This window comes from Schistocerca serialis, chromosome 3, assembly GCF_023864345.2.
Source record: "Schistocerca serialis cubense isolate TAMUIC-IGC-003099 chromosome 3, iqSchSeri2.2, whole genome shotgun sequence".
NCBI classification, from domain to species: domain Eukaryota; kingdom Metazoa; phylum Arthropoda; class Insecta; order Orthoptera; family Acrididae; genus Schistocerca; species Schistocerca serialis.
The window spans coordinates 800,733,043-800,750,566 of NC_064640.1; the positions used below are offsets into that span (position 1 = coordinate 800,733,043).

Below are 17,524 nucleotides of genomic sequence, written 5' to 3' on the forward strand. Positions count from 1 at the left end.
CGGTTCCCACGTTCTGTCGTCTCTCTAGGTCGACTGTTTCCTTCTTGATGCTATGTTCGGCCATGGTTCACCCATTTCTGACAATATCGTAGAGCAGTAGCATCGCTCCTACTGAAATGTCGAGAGATTCGTCGATTACTCCAACAGACTTCTTTGAGTCCAACTACGCATCCTCTCTCAAATGATGACATCTGCGTATATTGCCAGAATGAGATTTTCACTCTGCAGCGGAGTGTGCGCTGATATGAAACTTACTAGCAGACTAAAACTGTGCACTGGACCGAGACTCGAACTCGGGACCTTTGCCTTTCGCGGGCAAGTGCTCTACCATCTGAGCTACCCAAGCACGACTCACGACCCGTCCTCACAGCTTGAATTCCACCAGTACCTCGTCTCCTATCTTCCAAACTTCACAGAGGCTCTTCTCTGCAGATCTAGCACTCCTGGAAGAAGAGTCTCGGTCTGGCACACAGTTTTAATCTGCCAGGAAGTTTCATATCAGAGCACACTTCACTGCAGAGTGAAAATCTCATTCTGGAAACATCCCCCAGGCTGTGGCTAAGCCATGTCTCCGCAATATCCTTTCTTCCAGGAGTGCTAGTTCTGCAAGGTTCGCAGAAGAGCTTCTGTGAAGTTTGGAAGGTAGGACACGAGGTACTGGCGGAATTGAAGCTGTGAGGACGGGTCGTGAGTCGTGCTTGGGTAACTCAGATGGTAGAGCACTTCCCCGCGAAAGGCAAAGGTCCCGAGTTCGAGTCTCGGTCCGGCTCACAGTTTTAATCTGCCAGGAAGATTCATCTGCGTATATTGTTCACACGCCTGTCTATGAGGCATAGTTGCTGTACAGCTGAGTACACGGAGTGAAGTTCGCAAAGATTTTATGCCCTGGTAGCAACATGTCCCCGATTTACTGTGCTTGCAAAGCTGCGTGGTGAAACTGCACAGCAGCTTCACACATTCATTTGTCGGCCGCCAAAATCTACAGTTTTTAATTTGTCATTGATACCTGTATGAGAGTCAATTTGTGACCAATTTGCATCACACGTTGCTTTTTTTTAACTTTGAGTGCGAACATTGGATTTCTTGATGCCTTTCTGCAGCAGATGTCATAGGAAATTTGGAAATTTGTGTTAAGATGTTATGGGACCAAACTGCTGAAGTTATCGGTCTCTAAGCTTACACACTACTTAATGCAACTTAAACTAACTTACGTTTAAGGACGACACACACATCCATGCCCGAGGGAAGACCCGAACCTCCGACGGGGCAGATATCATAGTCTGTCGTATAAAATGACAATATTAACTCAAGAGCAAAGTCTAAAATATGGAAATTACCGGTCTTGATGATATATGTAGAAAGATAAAATCTTTCCGCGATTTCTGTTTTAGTAGTACGTCTTCCTAGAAATGTTTGATGTTTTACCTCTTACATGGATGGACATAACCTATGGTTCTTCTTCTAAGAATCCCTTACTACTTTTTCTCTACCTTCTTTATTTGAGTGATCCCAATGAAACACACTTTAACAATGAAGTTTTATGCAGTGGTGTAGACATATTCGGTCGAGGACAAGTAATGTTGGAATGTGTTGTAGCTATCGTGTCTGAAGGATACTCAGTTGGTGGCGGAGGATTAATGAGCAAAAAATGTTTCAGATGCGGCCAGCAACTTCAAATGCCCGGAGAAAGACGCCGTGTTCGAGGACTCGCGCCAGTGCGACAAGTTCTACGAATGCCGCGACGGGGTCGCCACGGAGAAGTTGTGTCCGGACGGACTCGTCTTCGACCCCCTCATCCGCAAGATCAACAAGTGCGACCAGCCTTTCAACGTCGACTGCGGTGACAGAATAGAACTGCGTAAGCTTCACATATTACTGCCATTTCTGTTCAACTATTCACTGGAAACGAAAAGAAGTCGTTGTAATGGCCCTTTCTATACTTCTGTTCTGTTAAATTGTTTTTAGCCTATCATAAATGATCGCAGAAACACTTGTTTTCAGTATTTAGTTTTAACTTACAAATTTTCTAAGCAGAATTACTGCAAAGAATTTGTGTGGACTAGTAAAGAGCAAATGCATTGTTACGAAATTTTAACACTGACACAAACTCTTGTTGGCAAATCGGCCATTGGAGGTTCATCAGTCTCGTTTTACGTAACGTAGCAGATAGTAAGTAATCAGCCTAAAATGTAAACAGTAATAATGATGTTAATACAGGGTGTTACAAAAAGGTACGGCCAAACTTTCAGGAAACATTCCTCACACACAAACAAAGAAAATATGTTATGAGGAAATGTGTCCGGAAACGCTTACTTTCCATGTTAGAGCTCATTTTATTACTTCTCTTCAAATCACATTAATCATGGAATGGAAACAGACAGCAAGAGAACGTACCAGCGTAATTTCAAACACTTTGTTGCAGGAAATGTTCAAAATGTCCTCCGTTAGCGAGGATACATGCATCCACCCTCCATCGCATGGAATCCCTGATGCGCTGATGCAGCCCTGGAGAATGGCGTATTGTATCACAGCCGTCCACAATACGAGCACGAAAAGTCTCTACTTTTGGTACTGGGGTTGCGTAGACAAGAGCTTTCAAATGCCCCCATAAATGAAAGTCAAGAGGGTTGAGGTGAGGAGAGCGTGGAGGCCAATGAATTGGTCCGCCTCTACCAATCCATCGTTCACCGAATCTGTTGTTGAGAAGCGTACGAACACTTGGACTGAAATGTGCAGGAGCTCCATCGTGCACGAACCACATGTTGTGTCGTACTTGTAAAGGCACATGTTCTAGCAGCACAGGTAGAGTAACCCATATGAAATCATGATAACGTGCTCCATTGAGCATAGGTGGAAGAACATGGGGCCCAATCAAGACATCACCAACAATGCCTGCCCAAACGTTCACAGAAAATCTGTGTCGATGACGTGATTGCACAATTGCGTGCGGATTCTCGTCAGCCCACAGATGTTGATTGTGAAAATTTGCTATTTGATCACGTTGGAATGAAGCCTCATCCGTGAAGAGAACATTTGCCCTGAAATGAGGATTGACACATTGTGGGATGAACCAATCGCAGAAGTGTACCCGTGGAGGCCAATCAGCTGCTGATAGTGCCTGCACACGCTGTACACGGTACGGAAACAACTGGTTCTCCCGCAGCACTCTCCATACAGTGACGTGGTCAACGTTACCTTGTACAGCAGCAACTTCTCTGACGCTGACATTAGGATTTTCGTCAACTGCACGAAGAATTGCCTCGTCCATTGCAGGTGTCATCGTCGTTCTAGGTCTTCCCCAGTCGCGAGTCATAGACTGGAATGTTCCGTGCTCCCTAAGACGCCGAACAATTGCTTCGAACGTCTTCCTGTCGGGACACCTTCGTTCTGGAAATCTGTCTCGGTACAAACATACCGCGCCACGGCTATTGCCCCGTGCTAATCCATACATCAAATGGGCATCTGCCAACTCCGCATTTGTAAACATTGCACTGACTGCAAAACCACGTTCGTGATGAACACTAACCTGTTGATGCTACGTACTGATGTGCTTGATGCTAATACTGTAGAGCAATGAGTCGCATGTCAACACAAGCACCGATGTCGACATTACCTTCCTTCAGTTGGGCCAACGGGTGGTGAATCGAGGAACAGTACATACTGACGAAACTAAAATGAGCTCTAACATGGAAATTAAGCGTTTCCGTACACATGTCCACAGAACATCTTTTCTTTACTTGTGTGTGAGGAATGTTTCCTGAAAGTTGGGCCGTACATTTTTGTAACACCCTGTATAAGAAACGTGATACATTCAGCTTGCGAAACACTATGGCAGTCACGTGTGTTGATAACCGGAAGGAAGAGAAAGACGATTATGAGATCATTACATATAGAGCACGAGATGGAACTGTCTAAGGATGAACTAGTAGACTGACCATATTCGTTTTAAAGGAACCACTGAGGCAGCAGTATCAGGAGATTTAGGGAAAGGTAAATCTAGATAGAATAACGGGAAATTGAGCCCTCGAATTTGGAATTCATGCCTTAATTATTGCGCCATCTTGCTTCGTTTCACATACGGAGTGATGCACTTTGTTAAACTCAGGATGCATATGAGATTTAAGGCGATAAGCATACTGGAAATTGCTTTTTGCTCTCTCATGAACGAATACTAGTTAAAATAGTTGTGACTAACTGATATTATAATGGTCTGGCCACAACTGTGGGTTCTTTGATTGCTCGATGAGTTGGTGTTTTGACACAAATCTTTGTTAAAGGATTGCTTGATAGTTTACAACTGTTAGAGACTATTAAATTATCACCCGATGCACATATTAACAAACTGTTCTGTAGCAGTACAATGGTCTACATTTAAATGAACAAGTTCCTCAGAGACCGTAACTATCACGTTGGTCCTATACTACCATGCTGACTCCTCCAGATGAGGTCACGAACTGGGCGAGAGCTCTTGCTAGCTCGACACTATATTGACCTCAGCGTGAGGGCGCTGCTACACTGCGAGGGGAAGAGGAAAAGTTTCAAATTTAAGGCAAATTCAGAAACTTAAGTTTCGAATGCAACACAAGTTAATATACGTTTATAATATGGAGATAACAGTAAAACGTGAATATTCAGACCCAAATTCAGTATGTATCTTCTAACTCACAGCAGATTTGAAATGAGCTAAAGATACAGATAGGAAAGGTGTCACTTATTCTTACTGGGGATAGTATTAGTTAAAACATGAACAAAAGATCCCATACTTATACGACCGGAAACCAATACCTCTTAAGTTATGAGCAATATTACTTGTGAGTATGTACAGTATTCGATGGTGAAGGCAGGATTCACAAGAGATGGCATATAAATTACCACAATATAAATGTGTGGGCAGATGCAAATCCTTGAGCAGTCGTGGATGTTAGGCATTAGGATCGCTTCAGCATCAATGTAATTGCAGGAATTGTCGATTGCACACTCATAGGGCCATGCAATTTACCATATAAATTAACAGGTGCTGCCTACCACTGATTTCTTGTGCGACGAATTACCAGTGCTACTGGAGAAAGTTACCCTTGCAGATACACGACTGTGGGTTATGCACAACGGGACACCACTCCGTTTACAACGAATGGTGCGGCAGTATAGGCGATGGAGTGGTTGTTGACGTCAGGTTGCATGAGCTCCCCATTCAGCGCACTAGAATCCGTTGGATTTATGACTACGGCGACATTTAAATGCATAGGTGTATGCCCAACCCACCGACAGTGTGCAGACATTACGGGATCGTGTGACCATACATGTGACGCCATCCGAACGAAGCCAGGTGTATTTGAAAGAGTGCTTGATTCACTACGAAGAACGGGTGAAACATGTGTCAGGATGTGTAACCATTCGCAGCGCTGCCTATAGTGCTACTTCCAAACAACAGACAGATGGGAATGAGAGGATAGATTGGTCCGTGACTCATCAGGTAGGCGCTTCTCGGCGTCATTATAGGAATTTTTCTTCTATATTTGACCAGTAATACCTCCCGTAGTAATACATGATACTTTCTTTAAAAAGAAAAGCGTTATGTGTCAGTTTAGTGTCGCACATATGATGTCATTATGAAATGTGGTTAGTCTGAGCAGTAATGGAACACATACATCGTTATGTGATGGTGCCTATGACATGCGTAGTCAGTGGATGCTAGTAATCTCGAAATGCTGCTGTCACTGCTGCATGTGTGCAGAGGAGTACTGTGAGCAGCATCTCGTCTTCCGAAAACGTGCTCCATGAGTTTCAAGCCAGGAGATTAAGCTAGCTACTTCATGTGCTGAACTGCTAGATGTCGAAGCTACTAGTGAACGACACGAACCATCTATGGCTAACAAGAAGAACTCCCCAGCGGTAGGATCTACTTTTCGAAACCATCTATACGGTATCACAACCTGGGCCCTCGTTTGTAATTAACCGACAAAAAATTTTCAGTGATTTCCTGAAATTGATTACTTGCAAACGAGAGCCTATCAAATGACTGGCTGCAGGCAGTGATACCTGGGGTCTTAACCTACATCATCTTACAGATGGTTTCAAAAAGTCATTCCCATCGCTGGGGACCTCTCCTTGTAAGATTTATCATCCTGTAGGCAGAAAGCATAATGTATGTCATCTTTACGCAGGGGTAGTACTACGTGGTGAGACTTGGATGTCTATGAGTCCATCTAAGAATAACTCGCACACAGACACTGCCTCACGAGAAGGTTTCCAGTTAATGTAAATTAGGTAACTGATACCAGTTTCTGGCGTGCCGCCAAATATAAATAGAAACTAAACCGGGAGATATCCGTGTAGTGAACGGTTTACCACTGATATACGATCCAGATTGGACACTGACATGTTCACTGCAAACGCTGCTGTGATGGAAGATAAGGAGTACACAGGGAGCTGGCCGCTTTCGTTATATACCGAGCGCGAAAAGACTTTTTTACACAGCACTCGACTGAATCGTCCTTGAAATGTTTGAGAATGACCAGACCGTCGGTGAGGTGGGCCTGCAATACTGTTCCCACGAATACAAAACAATAATTAACGTTCTGCAGCTGAAATGACAGCCGTTGGTCGTCTTCGATTGAAGTTCGAGTCCTCCAACCTAGAGTTACAAGTTACTGTTATCCTTGATCAACAGAAGGCTCAACATTTCACCAGCTCGCTATCTGCCTGTCACTGGCCATCTTCCAAAGACCGTGCGTTAAATGATGCAACGATGCTATTCGACCAACGGAAACTCCTAACGAGAGGAAATGCGGTGAATAGTCCCAGCAATGGGTTCGAAAAGTGGCGGGGAGAGAAAAGAGGAGACATGGGAGGGAGGCGTTCATACCAAAATATTCTCCCACTCGAAAAATAGCCGAGGTAAGAAAAGTATGAAGTTGGAACCGAAAAAGACAGCATTCCAGCCACATGTAACTGAAACTGCGACAAAGTGCTCTTGTAACAAAAATTTCATCCATGATGTAGTCTCAGGAGGAACGACGAAGACAGTGAGGAAGCTCTTTCGATAACTTCAAGAGAAGAAAATTTTTCAATAAGGTACAACTTTTAGGCATCCTCCAAAGTGTAAGAAAGTTAGATATCCGGCTCGACTGTCTATGAATCCACTCTTTACAATTTATTGTTCGAAACACAGGGGAGTTTTGTCTTCTGTGGGAAGAGAAAATACAACATTGTTGTGTTGTGAGTTCTCGCGATGGCACTGAAAGTAAATCATGTTACTTGTTGCGGGATCAGGGAAGTGAGCTTTAAAATAATTCTTAAATTAACTCTACTTGAAAACATGAGGAACAGATCGAGAGAGGGGACAACACGCCGTAGCTCAGCTAGAGATTATTTATCGAGAAGTTAAGGACCTAGAGCCATTTAAGCGACATGATCTCTTATGCAACTGTAGTGGATTTCTGTATCGCTACACTTTACATTTAAAGTTAGAAACTGGATGACTGTTACAACAACAGTGATAGACCTTTTAATACCAAATCTCTACGTTTTGAAAATCAGTTCTTCTGTACTATCAAACATATGATGTCGCTCCTGCGAGATATGGAATTGTTTTGTTTATTACACGGCGTGTCGTACTTTCTATAGTGTTTCACTCTGAACGGCAGGACGAAAAAGCATCTACTTTCTTCCCAGATAAGCTCGCATAGAAAGTCGACAATGAACCTCTGCGGGTGGGCGGAAGCGTTTTTGTGAGCAGGCATGCCGAGAAATTCAGGTAGAGGGAAGAAGCCAGTAGACGGCGCAGTAGCCGCGGCGCTTCATTTTTGCCGCCAGACGCGACCTGCAGCGGAGGAAGGAAAGAGAAAGCGTTCGCCAAGTGATGGAGCATGTCGGCGCTTTTTACGTCTTCCAATCCGTTCTCCTCGCCGCGTGTTACGACTCGCCAACTGGTAATAACGTGGCTCGCTTCGAATTCGCTACGCGACGACGAAAGCAAATGTTTGGTACGCTTGACATCACAGTTCAGTATAATCTCCTCAGTAAGGTGATGCAAAGTTCGTAATTAAGAAGCTGTTGCGATTTTCATTATGTTAAGCTGTTTCTGCAAAACGGAGGAGTCTCCTGATTCATTTCATAAGAGGAGAACCTCAGTGGAAGTCATATACACGACCCGCATCAAGTCACACTGCAACTGGGGTAGTCTGGATATTTGTTAAGTACCTACCTATTTGGATGCACTGGTACTCGTCTTGAGGCATCAAAATGGTAAATAAAGCATTTTATTGTTATCTGCCTTAACAAACATGTAGTTTTCTCTGCAGCTGTGGAGGTCTTGTGTGGAATCTCTGAGAGTATACCACCCTTATGTTCAAGTATAATCTTAGGCAATTTGCTTTCAGGCAGTAAGATGTTTTGTTCATGATTTGGTGTGTTAGGGCTCTACGAAAATTCGCCTTCCAGTAACAGTTACAAATGATGATAAGTTTACTACAATGATCATCGTTACTTGAGCCTCAAGTGTTTTATTGTCATTAAAACGTCACCTCGCCAGTTTGCATAACTTATTCACTTGCTTTTTTTTTTTTTTTCTTTCAAGGATAGCGCTATGACATATCAGTGCTTTGCAAACAGCAAGGAAGAGTAGGGGTATGACAGATATATCCAATAACATTCTAAAAGTCGTTAGTTAAGGTCTACACTTATGTGCAATTGAATGACGGACACTTCCGTAGTAACTCCTTCTTTCATCAATGTCACACTTCAGGGTTAGGAAGATACACACACGCACAATCACTCAAATACTGCCCAAAACCCACGAAAATAGACCAGGATCAAAGGCATAAAATTCCTCTTCAGTGTACTAGCTGTGTTTAGCAAGATAAATATTAGTTGCGTTCAGAAGACAAGCATTTATGTGGAATGTCATCTAGCTACTATGACACAGTTTAACTGCGATTTGAAGGTTTGTTGTCTTCCTCATACTATAGACGTCGGGCTAGTGCTGTAGTTAAACAGTGGATGCACGTGATATGTGAACAGAAACCTCAACCGTTCGCTAGTGTGAGATGTTGTAACACGAAGCAGGAGTCACATTTCATTGCACATATTGGACAACGAAGAAATTCTCGTAGTGACACCGTGATTGAGCTGATATGAATGAAATTTAGGTTTTACTATGTTGCGCAATAACATAAGCCAAGTGTCAACTCGATTTGCTGAATAATTATGTCCTTTAAGGCCTTTTAAAGCTCTCTCACTAATTTCCTTCTCGAATTTATCTCTAGGGTAGAACCCTTCTTTCTAACTAGCTTGCTCGTAAGGATGTCTATGAAGCCTTTTCCCACTTTGTTTCATTATTTTACACCATCTACTTCGATTAACTTAATTTCAGTTCCCATACCTGGGCTTGACCACGACTTTTTCAAATTTTTTTCAGAAGTGTGGGCCATGAGGGGTGCGTCCCCCAACACCCAACATGGTAGCCAGCGTTTGTGGGGTGGGGGAGCGGGTGACGAGGGGGTGTCGGGTACCTATATGGTGGGGAACGCACTATTGATTCCCGCACGTCGAGGAGTAGATGCCCGTCCGTTTCGAGGCACTGGGTCTCAGGGTAGTGATAGCCATCAAGCCAGGTGGTAATTGCTGGCGGACAGGGAGCCCTCGTTCTGAGTAGGTGGCGTCATGGCGACTGTTTTGCGTCATGAAACGACCAAAGTTATCAGCTGGTGGCTGCGAGGCCCAGGCATTCTCAACAGACAGACTGAAATTCAGTGTTGATCGCTATGACCATGGTAATTTTCTCTACATGGCCACGTCAGGAGAGGAAAGCAAAACAGAGCGGCTAGCAGAAACATCCCATCAGTTCCTGGTTTGCACTCTGGGCAATATGAGTTACTTTCTTTCTTTGTGGAGAACATTTAAAATGTGTTCAGCAAAATCTGTTCGCTTAATAAATTACGAATTGGTCACATCTCACTTAAAATCGTGCATCTCGCGCGTTACTCTCTTGAAACAACTTGGTGATGCAGCTGTTACTGTAACACCCCATAAGGTTGTAGACATGGTACAGGGTATCATTTTCCACCAGGACTTAATGCTGCAGTCGAGTGAAGAATTACGCAATTATTTGCACAAGCATAAGATCCATTTCGTGCGTCGCGTACGTCGAGGACCGCCAGACAATAAGGTTGACACTGGAGTAATCATTCTAGGTTTTTTCAAGGGGAATTCGGTCCCAAATGCACGATTTACCGCAGTGATGTGAAGCCGTATTTCCCACTCCCAATGGTGCGAACCCTAAAGTGCTAAAGTTTTGGACGTACGTATGCCTGGTGCACAAGCGACTGATTAGTGGTGGCTGTGGTCAGCCACTCCACGCAAACTCACCTTGTGCGCTACTACCTGTCTGTGTCAGTTGCAGAAATGACCACCCTTCCTGCTGACCTAATTAAGCTTGCGCACTTACGCAGTCACCATCGGACAATTTCCTAAACATCCAACTTTTTAGATTCTTTTGGATGCAAGGGGCATCGACCCCCCTGAGTTTCCCATGTTTCCCTTTATTATCTGGGTGGGGCAGGGCAGTTGGGGTTGGTGTGTCTCCTGCAGCATGCTGGGTCTGGGGGCCCCTCGACACTACCTGCTAACTACGCTGCTTATTTGATCGTCCCTCTTTTACTCTGTTTTAGTTGCATTTAGGCACAGTTTGCCCTTTTCCTCTGCCACACGCTATTTTTTTTTTCTTTCTAGGTGTAGCACTTTGATGAACTATGTGTGGGATTGCTATGGGAGGAATTGCCTCCATCGAATGCAGAGCCTCAGGGGACATTCACCTTGCCCCACTCACCTACTGATCTAATCATCTCACCTCACTTTATTATTACCAATTCAACTGACATCCACTGCGTTTTTAGCCTTCTCACTTTTACTATTCCGAATCTTCCGAATAGAAGGCATTCTTTACTCTGTAATTGTCTTTGCCTTTAATCGGGTTGACAGGGTTTCTCTCGTCACAGATGAGCCTCGGGAGACTCCTCGTGTCCTCTCTGTCATAAGTACTGATCAGACTCATGTATTTTCACTTCTCTTTAAATAGTTTCTTTGCTCTGGCATTAGTATTGCTTTCAGTGTACAGATTTTACCTCTCTTGCATACTTTCATAATTCGATTAATATCAATACCTCCAGATGAAGTGTCTCTTGACTGAGGGACTAATGACGTTGCTGTTTAGTCCCTTAAATCCCAGTCAACCAACCAGCCAGCCAATATTGTACTGGTCGACAGACGCTGACGCCATAGGCACACATATGGAATGGAGGATTAACTATGGGAAAGTTTAGTGAAAGTTTGGTCCCTGTTTGGTTTTATGACGAAAAAATGAGAAAAATGCGAAAAAAATTATCCCTGCTACGTTTTGCAGCATTTAAGGAGAATTAAACGAAATTTTTTGTGTCCATTGTTAATATGAACGGGAGATGAATCCATCATATCACAACAGAAAAGAAACAGCAATCAAAATAGTTTGTGGAAACCTACGATCCGACACCAAAAAAGGTGAAGTTCACTTTCTCTACCGGACACCTGATGGCACATGTTTTTGGAATGCAAGGATAAAACAGGACACGACGAATACAAGTGGAGTGGCTTCGGTTCTAAGCCAAAGTTTCATATTTTATGACAATGCAACAGCCTAGAATAGTGTTTTGGCAACGGAAAAACTGACGCTATTTGAAAATGAATTGTGGGGACAATTTCCTGTTCATCAGGTTTGAAATTCTCTGACTTCTCTTATAACTTTGCTGTTATAAAATATTTTGGTTGCAATGGAGAGGTTAAAGCAGTTGTAGACGGGTATTCTACAGAACTTTTAATAACGCACTTCACGGACAGAATCTGCCAGACCAAGAAATTTTTTTTCTTTCTTACCTCAATATTTCCCATCCAAACTCATAAACGCAGAGCCTGTGGTGTGGGAGTCGGCTGTGTTTGGTAGTATTTCTTACAAAATTCTGGCCAATTTGAAGTTTTATGCTATCTGACAAAAAAAGTCAAGTACCCGAAAGACATCGTATTGATTTCAATTCACTTTCGATGGGTATGTAGATCATTAGAGTTGCTGTGCTCTTTGACAGCTAGACCACCCACCAAAGCACAGTTACGTTTTTCATCTTTAGTTTTCAAAAATGGTTCAAATGGCTCTGAGCACTATGGGACTTAACATCTGTGGTTATCAGTCCCCTAGAACTTAGAACTACTTAAACCTAACTAACCTAAGGACATCGCACACATCCAAGCCCGAGGCAGGATTCGAACCTGCAACCGTAGCGGTCACGCGGTTCCAGACTGAAGCTCCTAGAACAGCACGGCCACACCGGCCGGCTTCTTTAGTTTTGTTACCACGCTTGTTTGGGTATATAATGGGCGTGAACAGCGTCAGATCTTGAGTGACCACTGTGAAGATTCTTGGAGGTGCCGCTTATTCGTGTGAGACAATCTCAAAAGCGTGTGACAGAGTTAGAAAATGGCCTCATTATCGGCCTCCACTTGGCCGCTGTTCGAATCGTCAAATATCCAGATTTGTGGAACATTTGGATGTCACAGCGGGCTGATGTTGGATTGTATGGGAACGTGAGGGCAGACATACTTTCGTCAAGGAACCGATTGACCATGTGTGACCGCCACAGGGAAGGATCGCTGTACTACGCACCAAACACATTATGGCCCTTTCACATCTGCGCCTGCCGTCAGAGAACAAGTAATATACTCTCTATAACATTCTGTGTCATCCCGCATCATTCGTTGGAGTCTAGCAGCAGTCTAGCTGCATCCTGGCCAGAGGAGGTCAACGTCTTGCTGATAATTGGGCTCATACTACCAAGTTATTTGTAAATTAACTCGATTTTTGCAGTCACTCAAATAACACCACGTATTCTCTCTACCAGTGAAATTCCCATTTCGTTTCTCCTTCCCCTTCTGGGTGCTTTATTGTTTTTCATCGTTCAGTATACGTGAAGAAAGCGAAAACAGATTCTGGAAACCATAAACATCAAAGCGAATGGATGGAAAATTTTTCATTTGGTCCTATTAAAGGCTTGCCAGAATGAATGCTTCACGACAAAGACATGTCCATAAGCTGACTACAACTTGAAGACACTCTTTAATTAGAAACGTACAAATGACAAAAAAATTGGTAATCAGCTATGAAAAGACTGAACGCACAATTTGGAAAATACGTCGTATATCAAACAGCACTGTTCAACAAGCAAAGGAGGCAGCATTACATCATTGTCAAAGCCAATTTGTGCTATAAATAAAAGGAAATTGCTAAATATTCTGTCATATATTCAAGGAATCAAAGAAATCTTGCTAGATTTTACAGACATATTGTGCCGTGTAAACAAGAAAGTCAATTCAAAACACTCGTTTCTTCAGACGTACAATTGTGAAGACTGAGATATGAAAAATGTTTGAACACAGGAATCTGAATGACAGTTCTAGTGTCCGCGACGCAACAGAACTCTATAGACTTTGTGGAGGAGCTGATACGGATCACAACATCACAGACGAATTATTGTCGAGCATTACATTTATATATACACATATAAGCATATTTAAAATTTAAGTATCCATCCGCGTTTTGCTGTCTGTTTGTGAAGGCTCGCAGAAACTACAGTAGGGGAGTAAATGGTTCAAATGGCTCTGAGCACTATGGGACTTAACTGCAGAGGTCATCAGTCCCCTAGTACTTAGAAATACTTAAACCTAACTAACCTAAGGACATCACACACATCCATGCCCGAGGCAGGATTCGAACCTGCGACTGTAGCGGTCACGCGGTTCCAGACTGAAGCGCCTAGAACCGCACGGCCACACCGGCCGGTTGCGAAGATGGAAACACGTGTTGTACAAAGAGGTCCGTAAAACGTAACAGGTTCAAATGGGTCAAATGGCTCTGAGCACTATGGGACTTAACTTCTGAGGTAATCAGTCCCCTAGAACTTAGAACTACTTAAACCTAACTAACCTAAGGACATCACACACATCCATGCCCGAGGCAGGATTCGAACCTGCGACCGTAGCGGTAGCGCGGTTCCAGACTGCAGCGCCTAGAACCGCTCGGCCACTTCGGCCGGCAGTAGGGGAGTAGATACGGTTTCCACTGATAGCTAGATTGATTCACGAGGAAGGTTTGTGTGTATAAGTTCTCGGCACTACGTCAGGTAAGTCGTCCAGCTATACATGCGAAGTTAGGACTGGTCATTAGTTAAACACAGATGTAATATGATTCAGAATTGGTAATTTATGCTGCATTACGCTCTGCAATGTACTTGTGAAATGGAAATCAGTTACATTTCTAGCACCTGTCTGGAAGGGAGTCTTTTGTGCACGTTATCCTGCTGTTTATCAAACCCTTCAGGGGTTTTAAACTCGCTGCTGCAAGACGTGGCTATTCTTTTCATTTTTACGTCCCAAGTATCTAGCGCAAGGTAAGATAAGAAAATTTAATGTGATGTAACTGAGACTAATGTAAGCCGTATTACGTTCCAGAACCGCCCAAGTCGAACGCAAACTGCCCGAGGAGGAACGGCTTCTTCGCGCACCCGGACCCGTCCATCTGCAACGTGTTCTACAACTGCATCGAGGGCGAGTACACAGAGATCGCGTGCACACCGGGCCTGCACTTCGACGAATACCAGGGCATCTGCGTGTGGCCTGACACCGCCGGCAGAACGGGCTGTGGCGCTTCTGAGAGTGAGTCCTGCTGAAACAACTCTTATTTCCCAAGGCACACGGCATGCTTCACAGAGAAGGGAGGAGAACCAAGTCGGCTGTGGTAATGTCCAACAAATCATCCAAGTACAGGGCCGTTTCTACCATTAGGCAAGACTAAGGAGCCGCCTATGGCGCTGTGCAACACGGAGAGATTTACTACTGAAATTTCGGGAGAACGCTTTCCGTGAAGAGTCGGACAACATATTACTTTCTCCCACACACGTCTCGCGTAATGACCACGAGGAGAAAAATAGAGAAATTGCAGCCAATACAGATGCTTACCGACAATCATTCTTCCCACGCGCTAGTTACGAGTGGAACAGAGTTGGAGGGCTCAGTTAATCGTACAAATGTACCCTCCGCCACCCACCATTAGGTAGCTTGCGGAGTATAGCGTAGATGTAGATGTAGGGTGGCAACATTTTAGGGGTCGCAAAGGGAAGAAAAATTAATTTCGAATTGAAAAGCGAAAAATCTGAGCAAATGAGAAAAAGATGTAAAAGAGGAAAAATTAAAACACCAAATTGGTTACAAATATGTACGAAACAGTTACTTAGTAAGTATTTACTTACTTTGGTGAAAGTGGATACTGAAAAAGATGAGATTTATTCCTCATTCGAAAAGTATTTCAACTAAAACAGAAACGAAGAAACACCACCAGAAAACGTAGTTTGATGCTTCGGCATATGTTCCATCAATATAGTTTAATTTGTAAATTCAAGGAAAAATTCATTCTCTCCAGGAAATAGTTCCACGCCTTTATTAGTCCGTATTCTTGCAATTAAATAAAATAAATAATTGACGCCAAATTTGATAGTACTGCTATATTGAGTTCTAGATTTTCAAGTATTCAGCACGTACTTCCTATTTCAATTATTTTGGGATATTTAAGAAACTGAGGGGAAAAATAAAGGAATTGAGGACAAAGCATGAATTGAGGTCTGGCCACCTTAGTTTAAAGATTAAAAGTACAATAGGAGATTTGCAATGTTGTGCCGTCGGATGTTGATGGTGGTGGTGGTGGTGGTGGTATCTTAATAGGGACTGTTAGACCAGCTTAAGTAAAAATATCTGTTAGATTTCAATTTTAACAGCACTTGGTCACGACAGTCAAGTTGAGGTACTTCGTGTATGATAAATTTATTAAAGTGTATAACTATGTTTCATTCTGACAGTGTATTAATTCTGTACATATTAGAAGTTCCAGTTTACTGTAACATATTCACCTATCTCGACAATGTGCTGACAAATGATAAGAGACGTGAGTTCTACGTTATTTATGTTATACTTTCTGACATGCGCAGCATCCACGGAAATCACCTCATTTTTCCGTCTGTCGAACTAAAATTAAATCTAATCTATTCTAATCTAATCTAATGATCTGTTTAGCCCTACAAGCTCTAAAGCGTGCGCATCGATGTTAGTCACAGCTGCCCTGAGACGTCTTTATAAGACAGCGATGTTGTTGGGAAGGGGAGCTGTGAAAACAGTGTCTTTAATGTAATCCTAGAAGTAAAAATCACAGGACCACGCCAGCAACTAGAGATTGCCAGCCGACGGACGTCCATTCCATCGTCGTAGCTCAGTATCCAAGAACTCACGATCATCCTTGTGGAAGTGCAGTGGAGTGTCATCCTGCAGAAAAATGAAACCGATGTCCTCTTACAATTGCTGCTTGAATCACGCAAAATGTCTGCTCCGTTAGTTTTGGAGCCATATTACTGGAGATCACTGGAATAAAACCTTCTTGACTTGCTGTTTCCACACATATAATTACATAATACATTATCCCAATGAAAACATTTTTTACAGTCACTTGACAGTGTCTAGATCATTGTGAAGAGTCCTGAAATGCGGTTCTCATCTTCAATAACCATTTTTTATAATTGACTCTTCCTGTAAAATATAGCGTATCATACAATTTCGACCATCAAATACCTCAAATTGTGTACTTTTCTGTGTTTACATCATTTGTGGTAGTTTCCTGATGTCCTTCCCATGGATCATCTTCTGCAGCCTCACTTTCGTGTTTGAATCCAGCACCACAGTTTGAAAAGTGGTTGTTAATTCCACAATTTCTTATCATAACAGAAATATAGAACATTGTCTGTCTACTTGGAGCAGAAGACAAACGTAGCAATGAGCGATGTGTGCATAGAACACGGCATGCGTATTCAGTCTCTTTCATTTTCGCTCCACATCCTTCTGTTACTATTACAGTTTCTTTCGACAAGTAAGCATTCTCTTTGGAAATCTGGAACACCTCAGACTTACAAAAAGGACGGGACAGCCCAAGTCAATTTTGTGAATTCAGATTATTGTTTTGATGTGTCACATGATGTGATGTCATGCGCACTTCCTCTAGTTTTACCACTCTCTGTGTCCTTGGTGGAAAGGCCCTTTTGGGAGCAATTAGGCGGATTGATGGAGCCATCGTCGAGTGCGATCGGCAGCATGCAGCAGGAAATTTAGTAAGCTTTTCCATCTAGTTTTAGCTATGTAATTAGTGGGGTATAGATATATCTGCTGTTTACGGCAGATTTACTTCTCATTCCATTACTTAGTTTTCCGATTAGCTAGTGGAATTTTTAATCTTAGTCGGAAAATCTCACTGCACACGTGGGGCATGCCTTACTTCAAAACTTCACCAGGTTTTATGTACCTAAATCGAAAGTGCAAGGGCAGTGTGAGACAAAAGAGTATAGTACAAAGTGCTATTTCCACAGTTTTGACAGGCAGAGCACATATTGTTATTTTACTCTTGTCAAAT

The 17,524-nt window shown here is 43.0% G+C and overlaps 1 protein-coding gene across 1 annotated transcript in view; it reads left to right on the forward strand.

The window, feature by feature from the left end:
• LOC126470644 (protein obstructor-E-like) overlaps window positions 1-17,524 on the forward strand; it is a 48,903-nt gene that overhangs the window by 14,259 nt on the left and 17,120 nt on the right. The window contains exons 2-3 of the mRNA XM_050098626.1: window positions 1,658-1,858; window positions 14,530-14,733. Coding sequence (XP_049954583.1) covers window positions 1,658-1,858; window positions 14,530-14,733 — 405 coding nt within the window. The remainder of the gene's footprint in view (window positions 1-1,657; window positions 1,859-14,529; window positions 14,734-17,524) is intronic.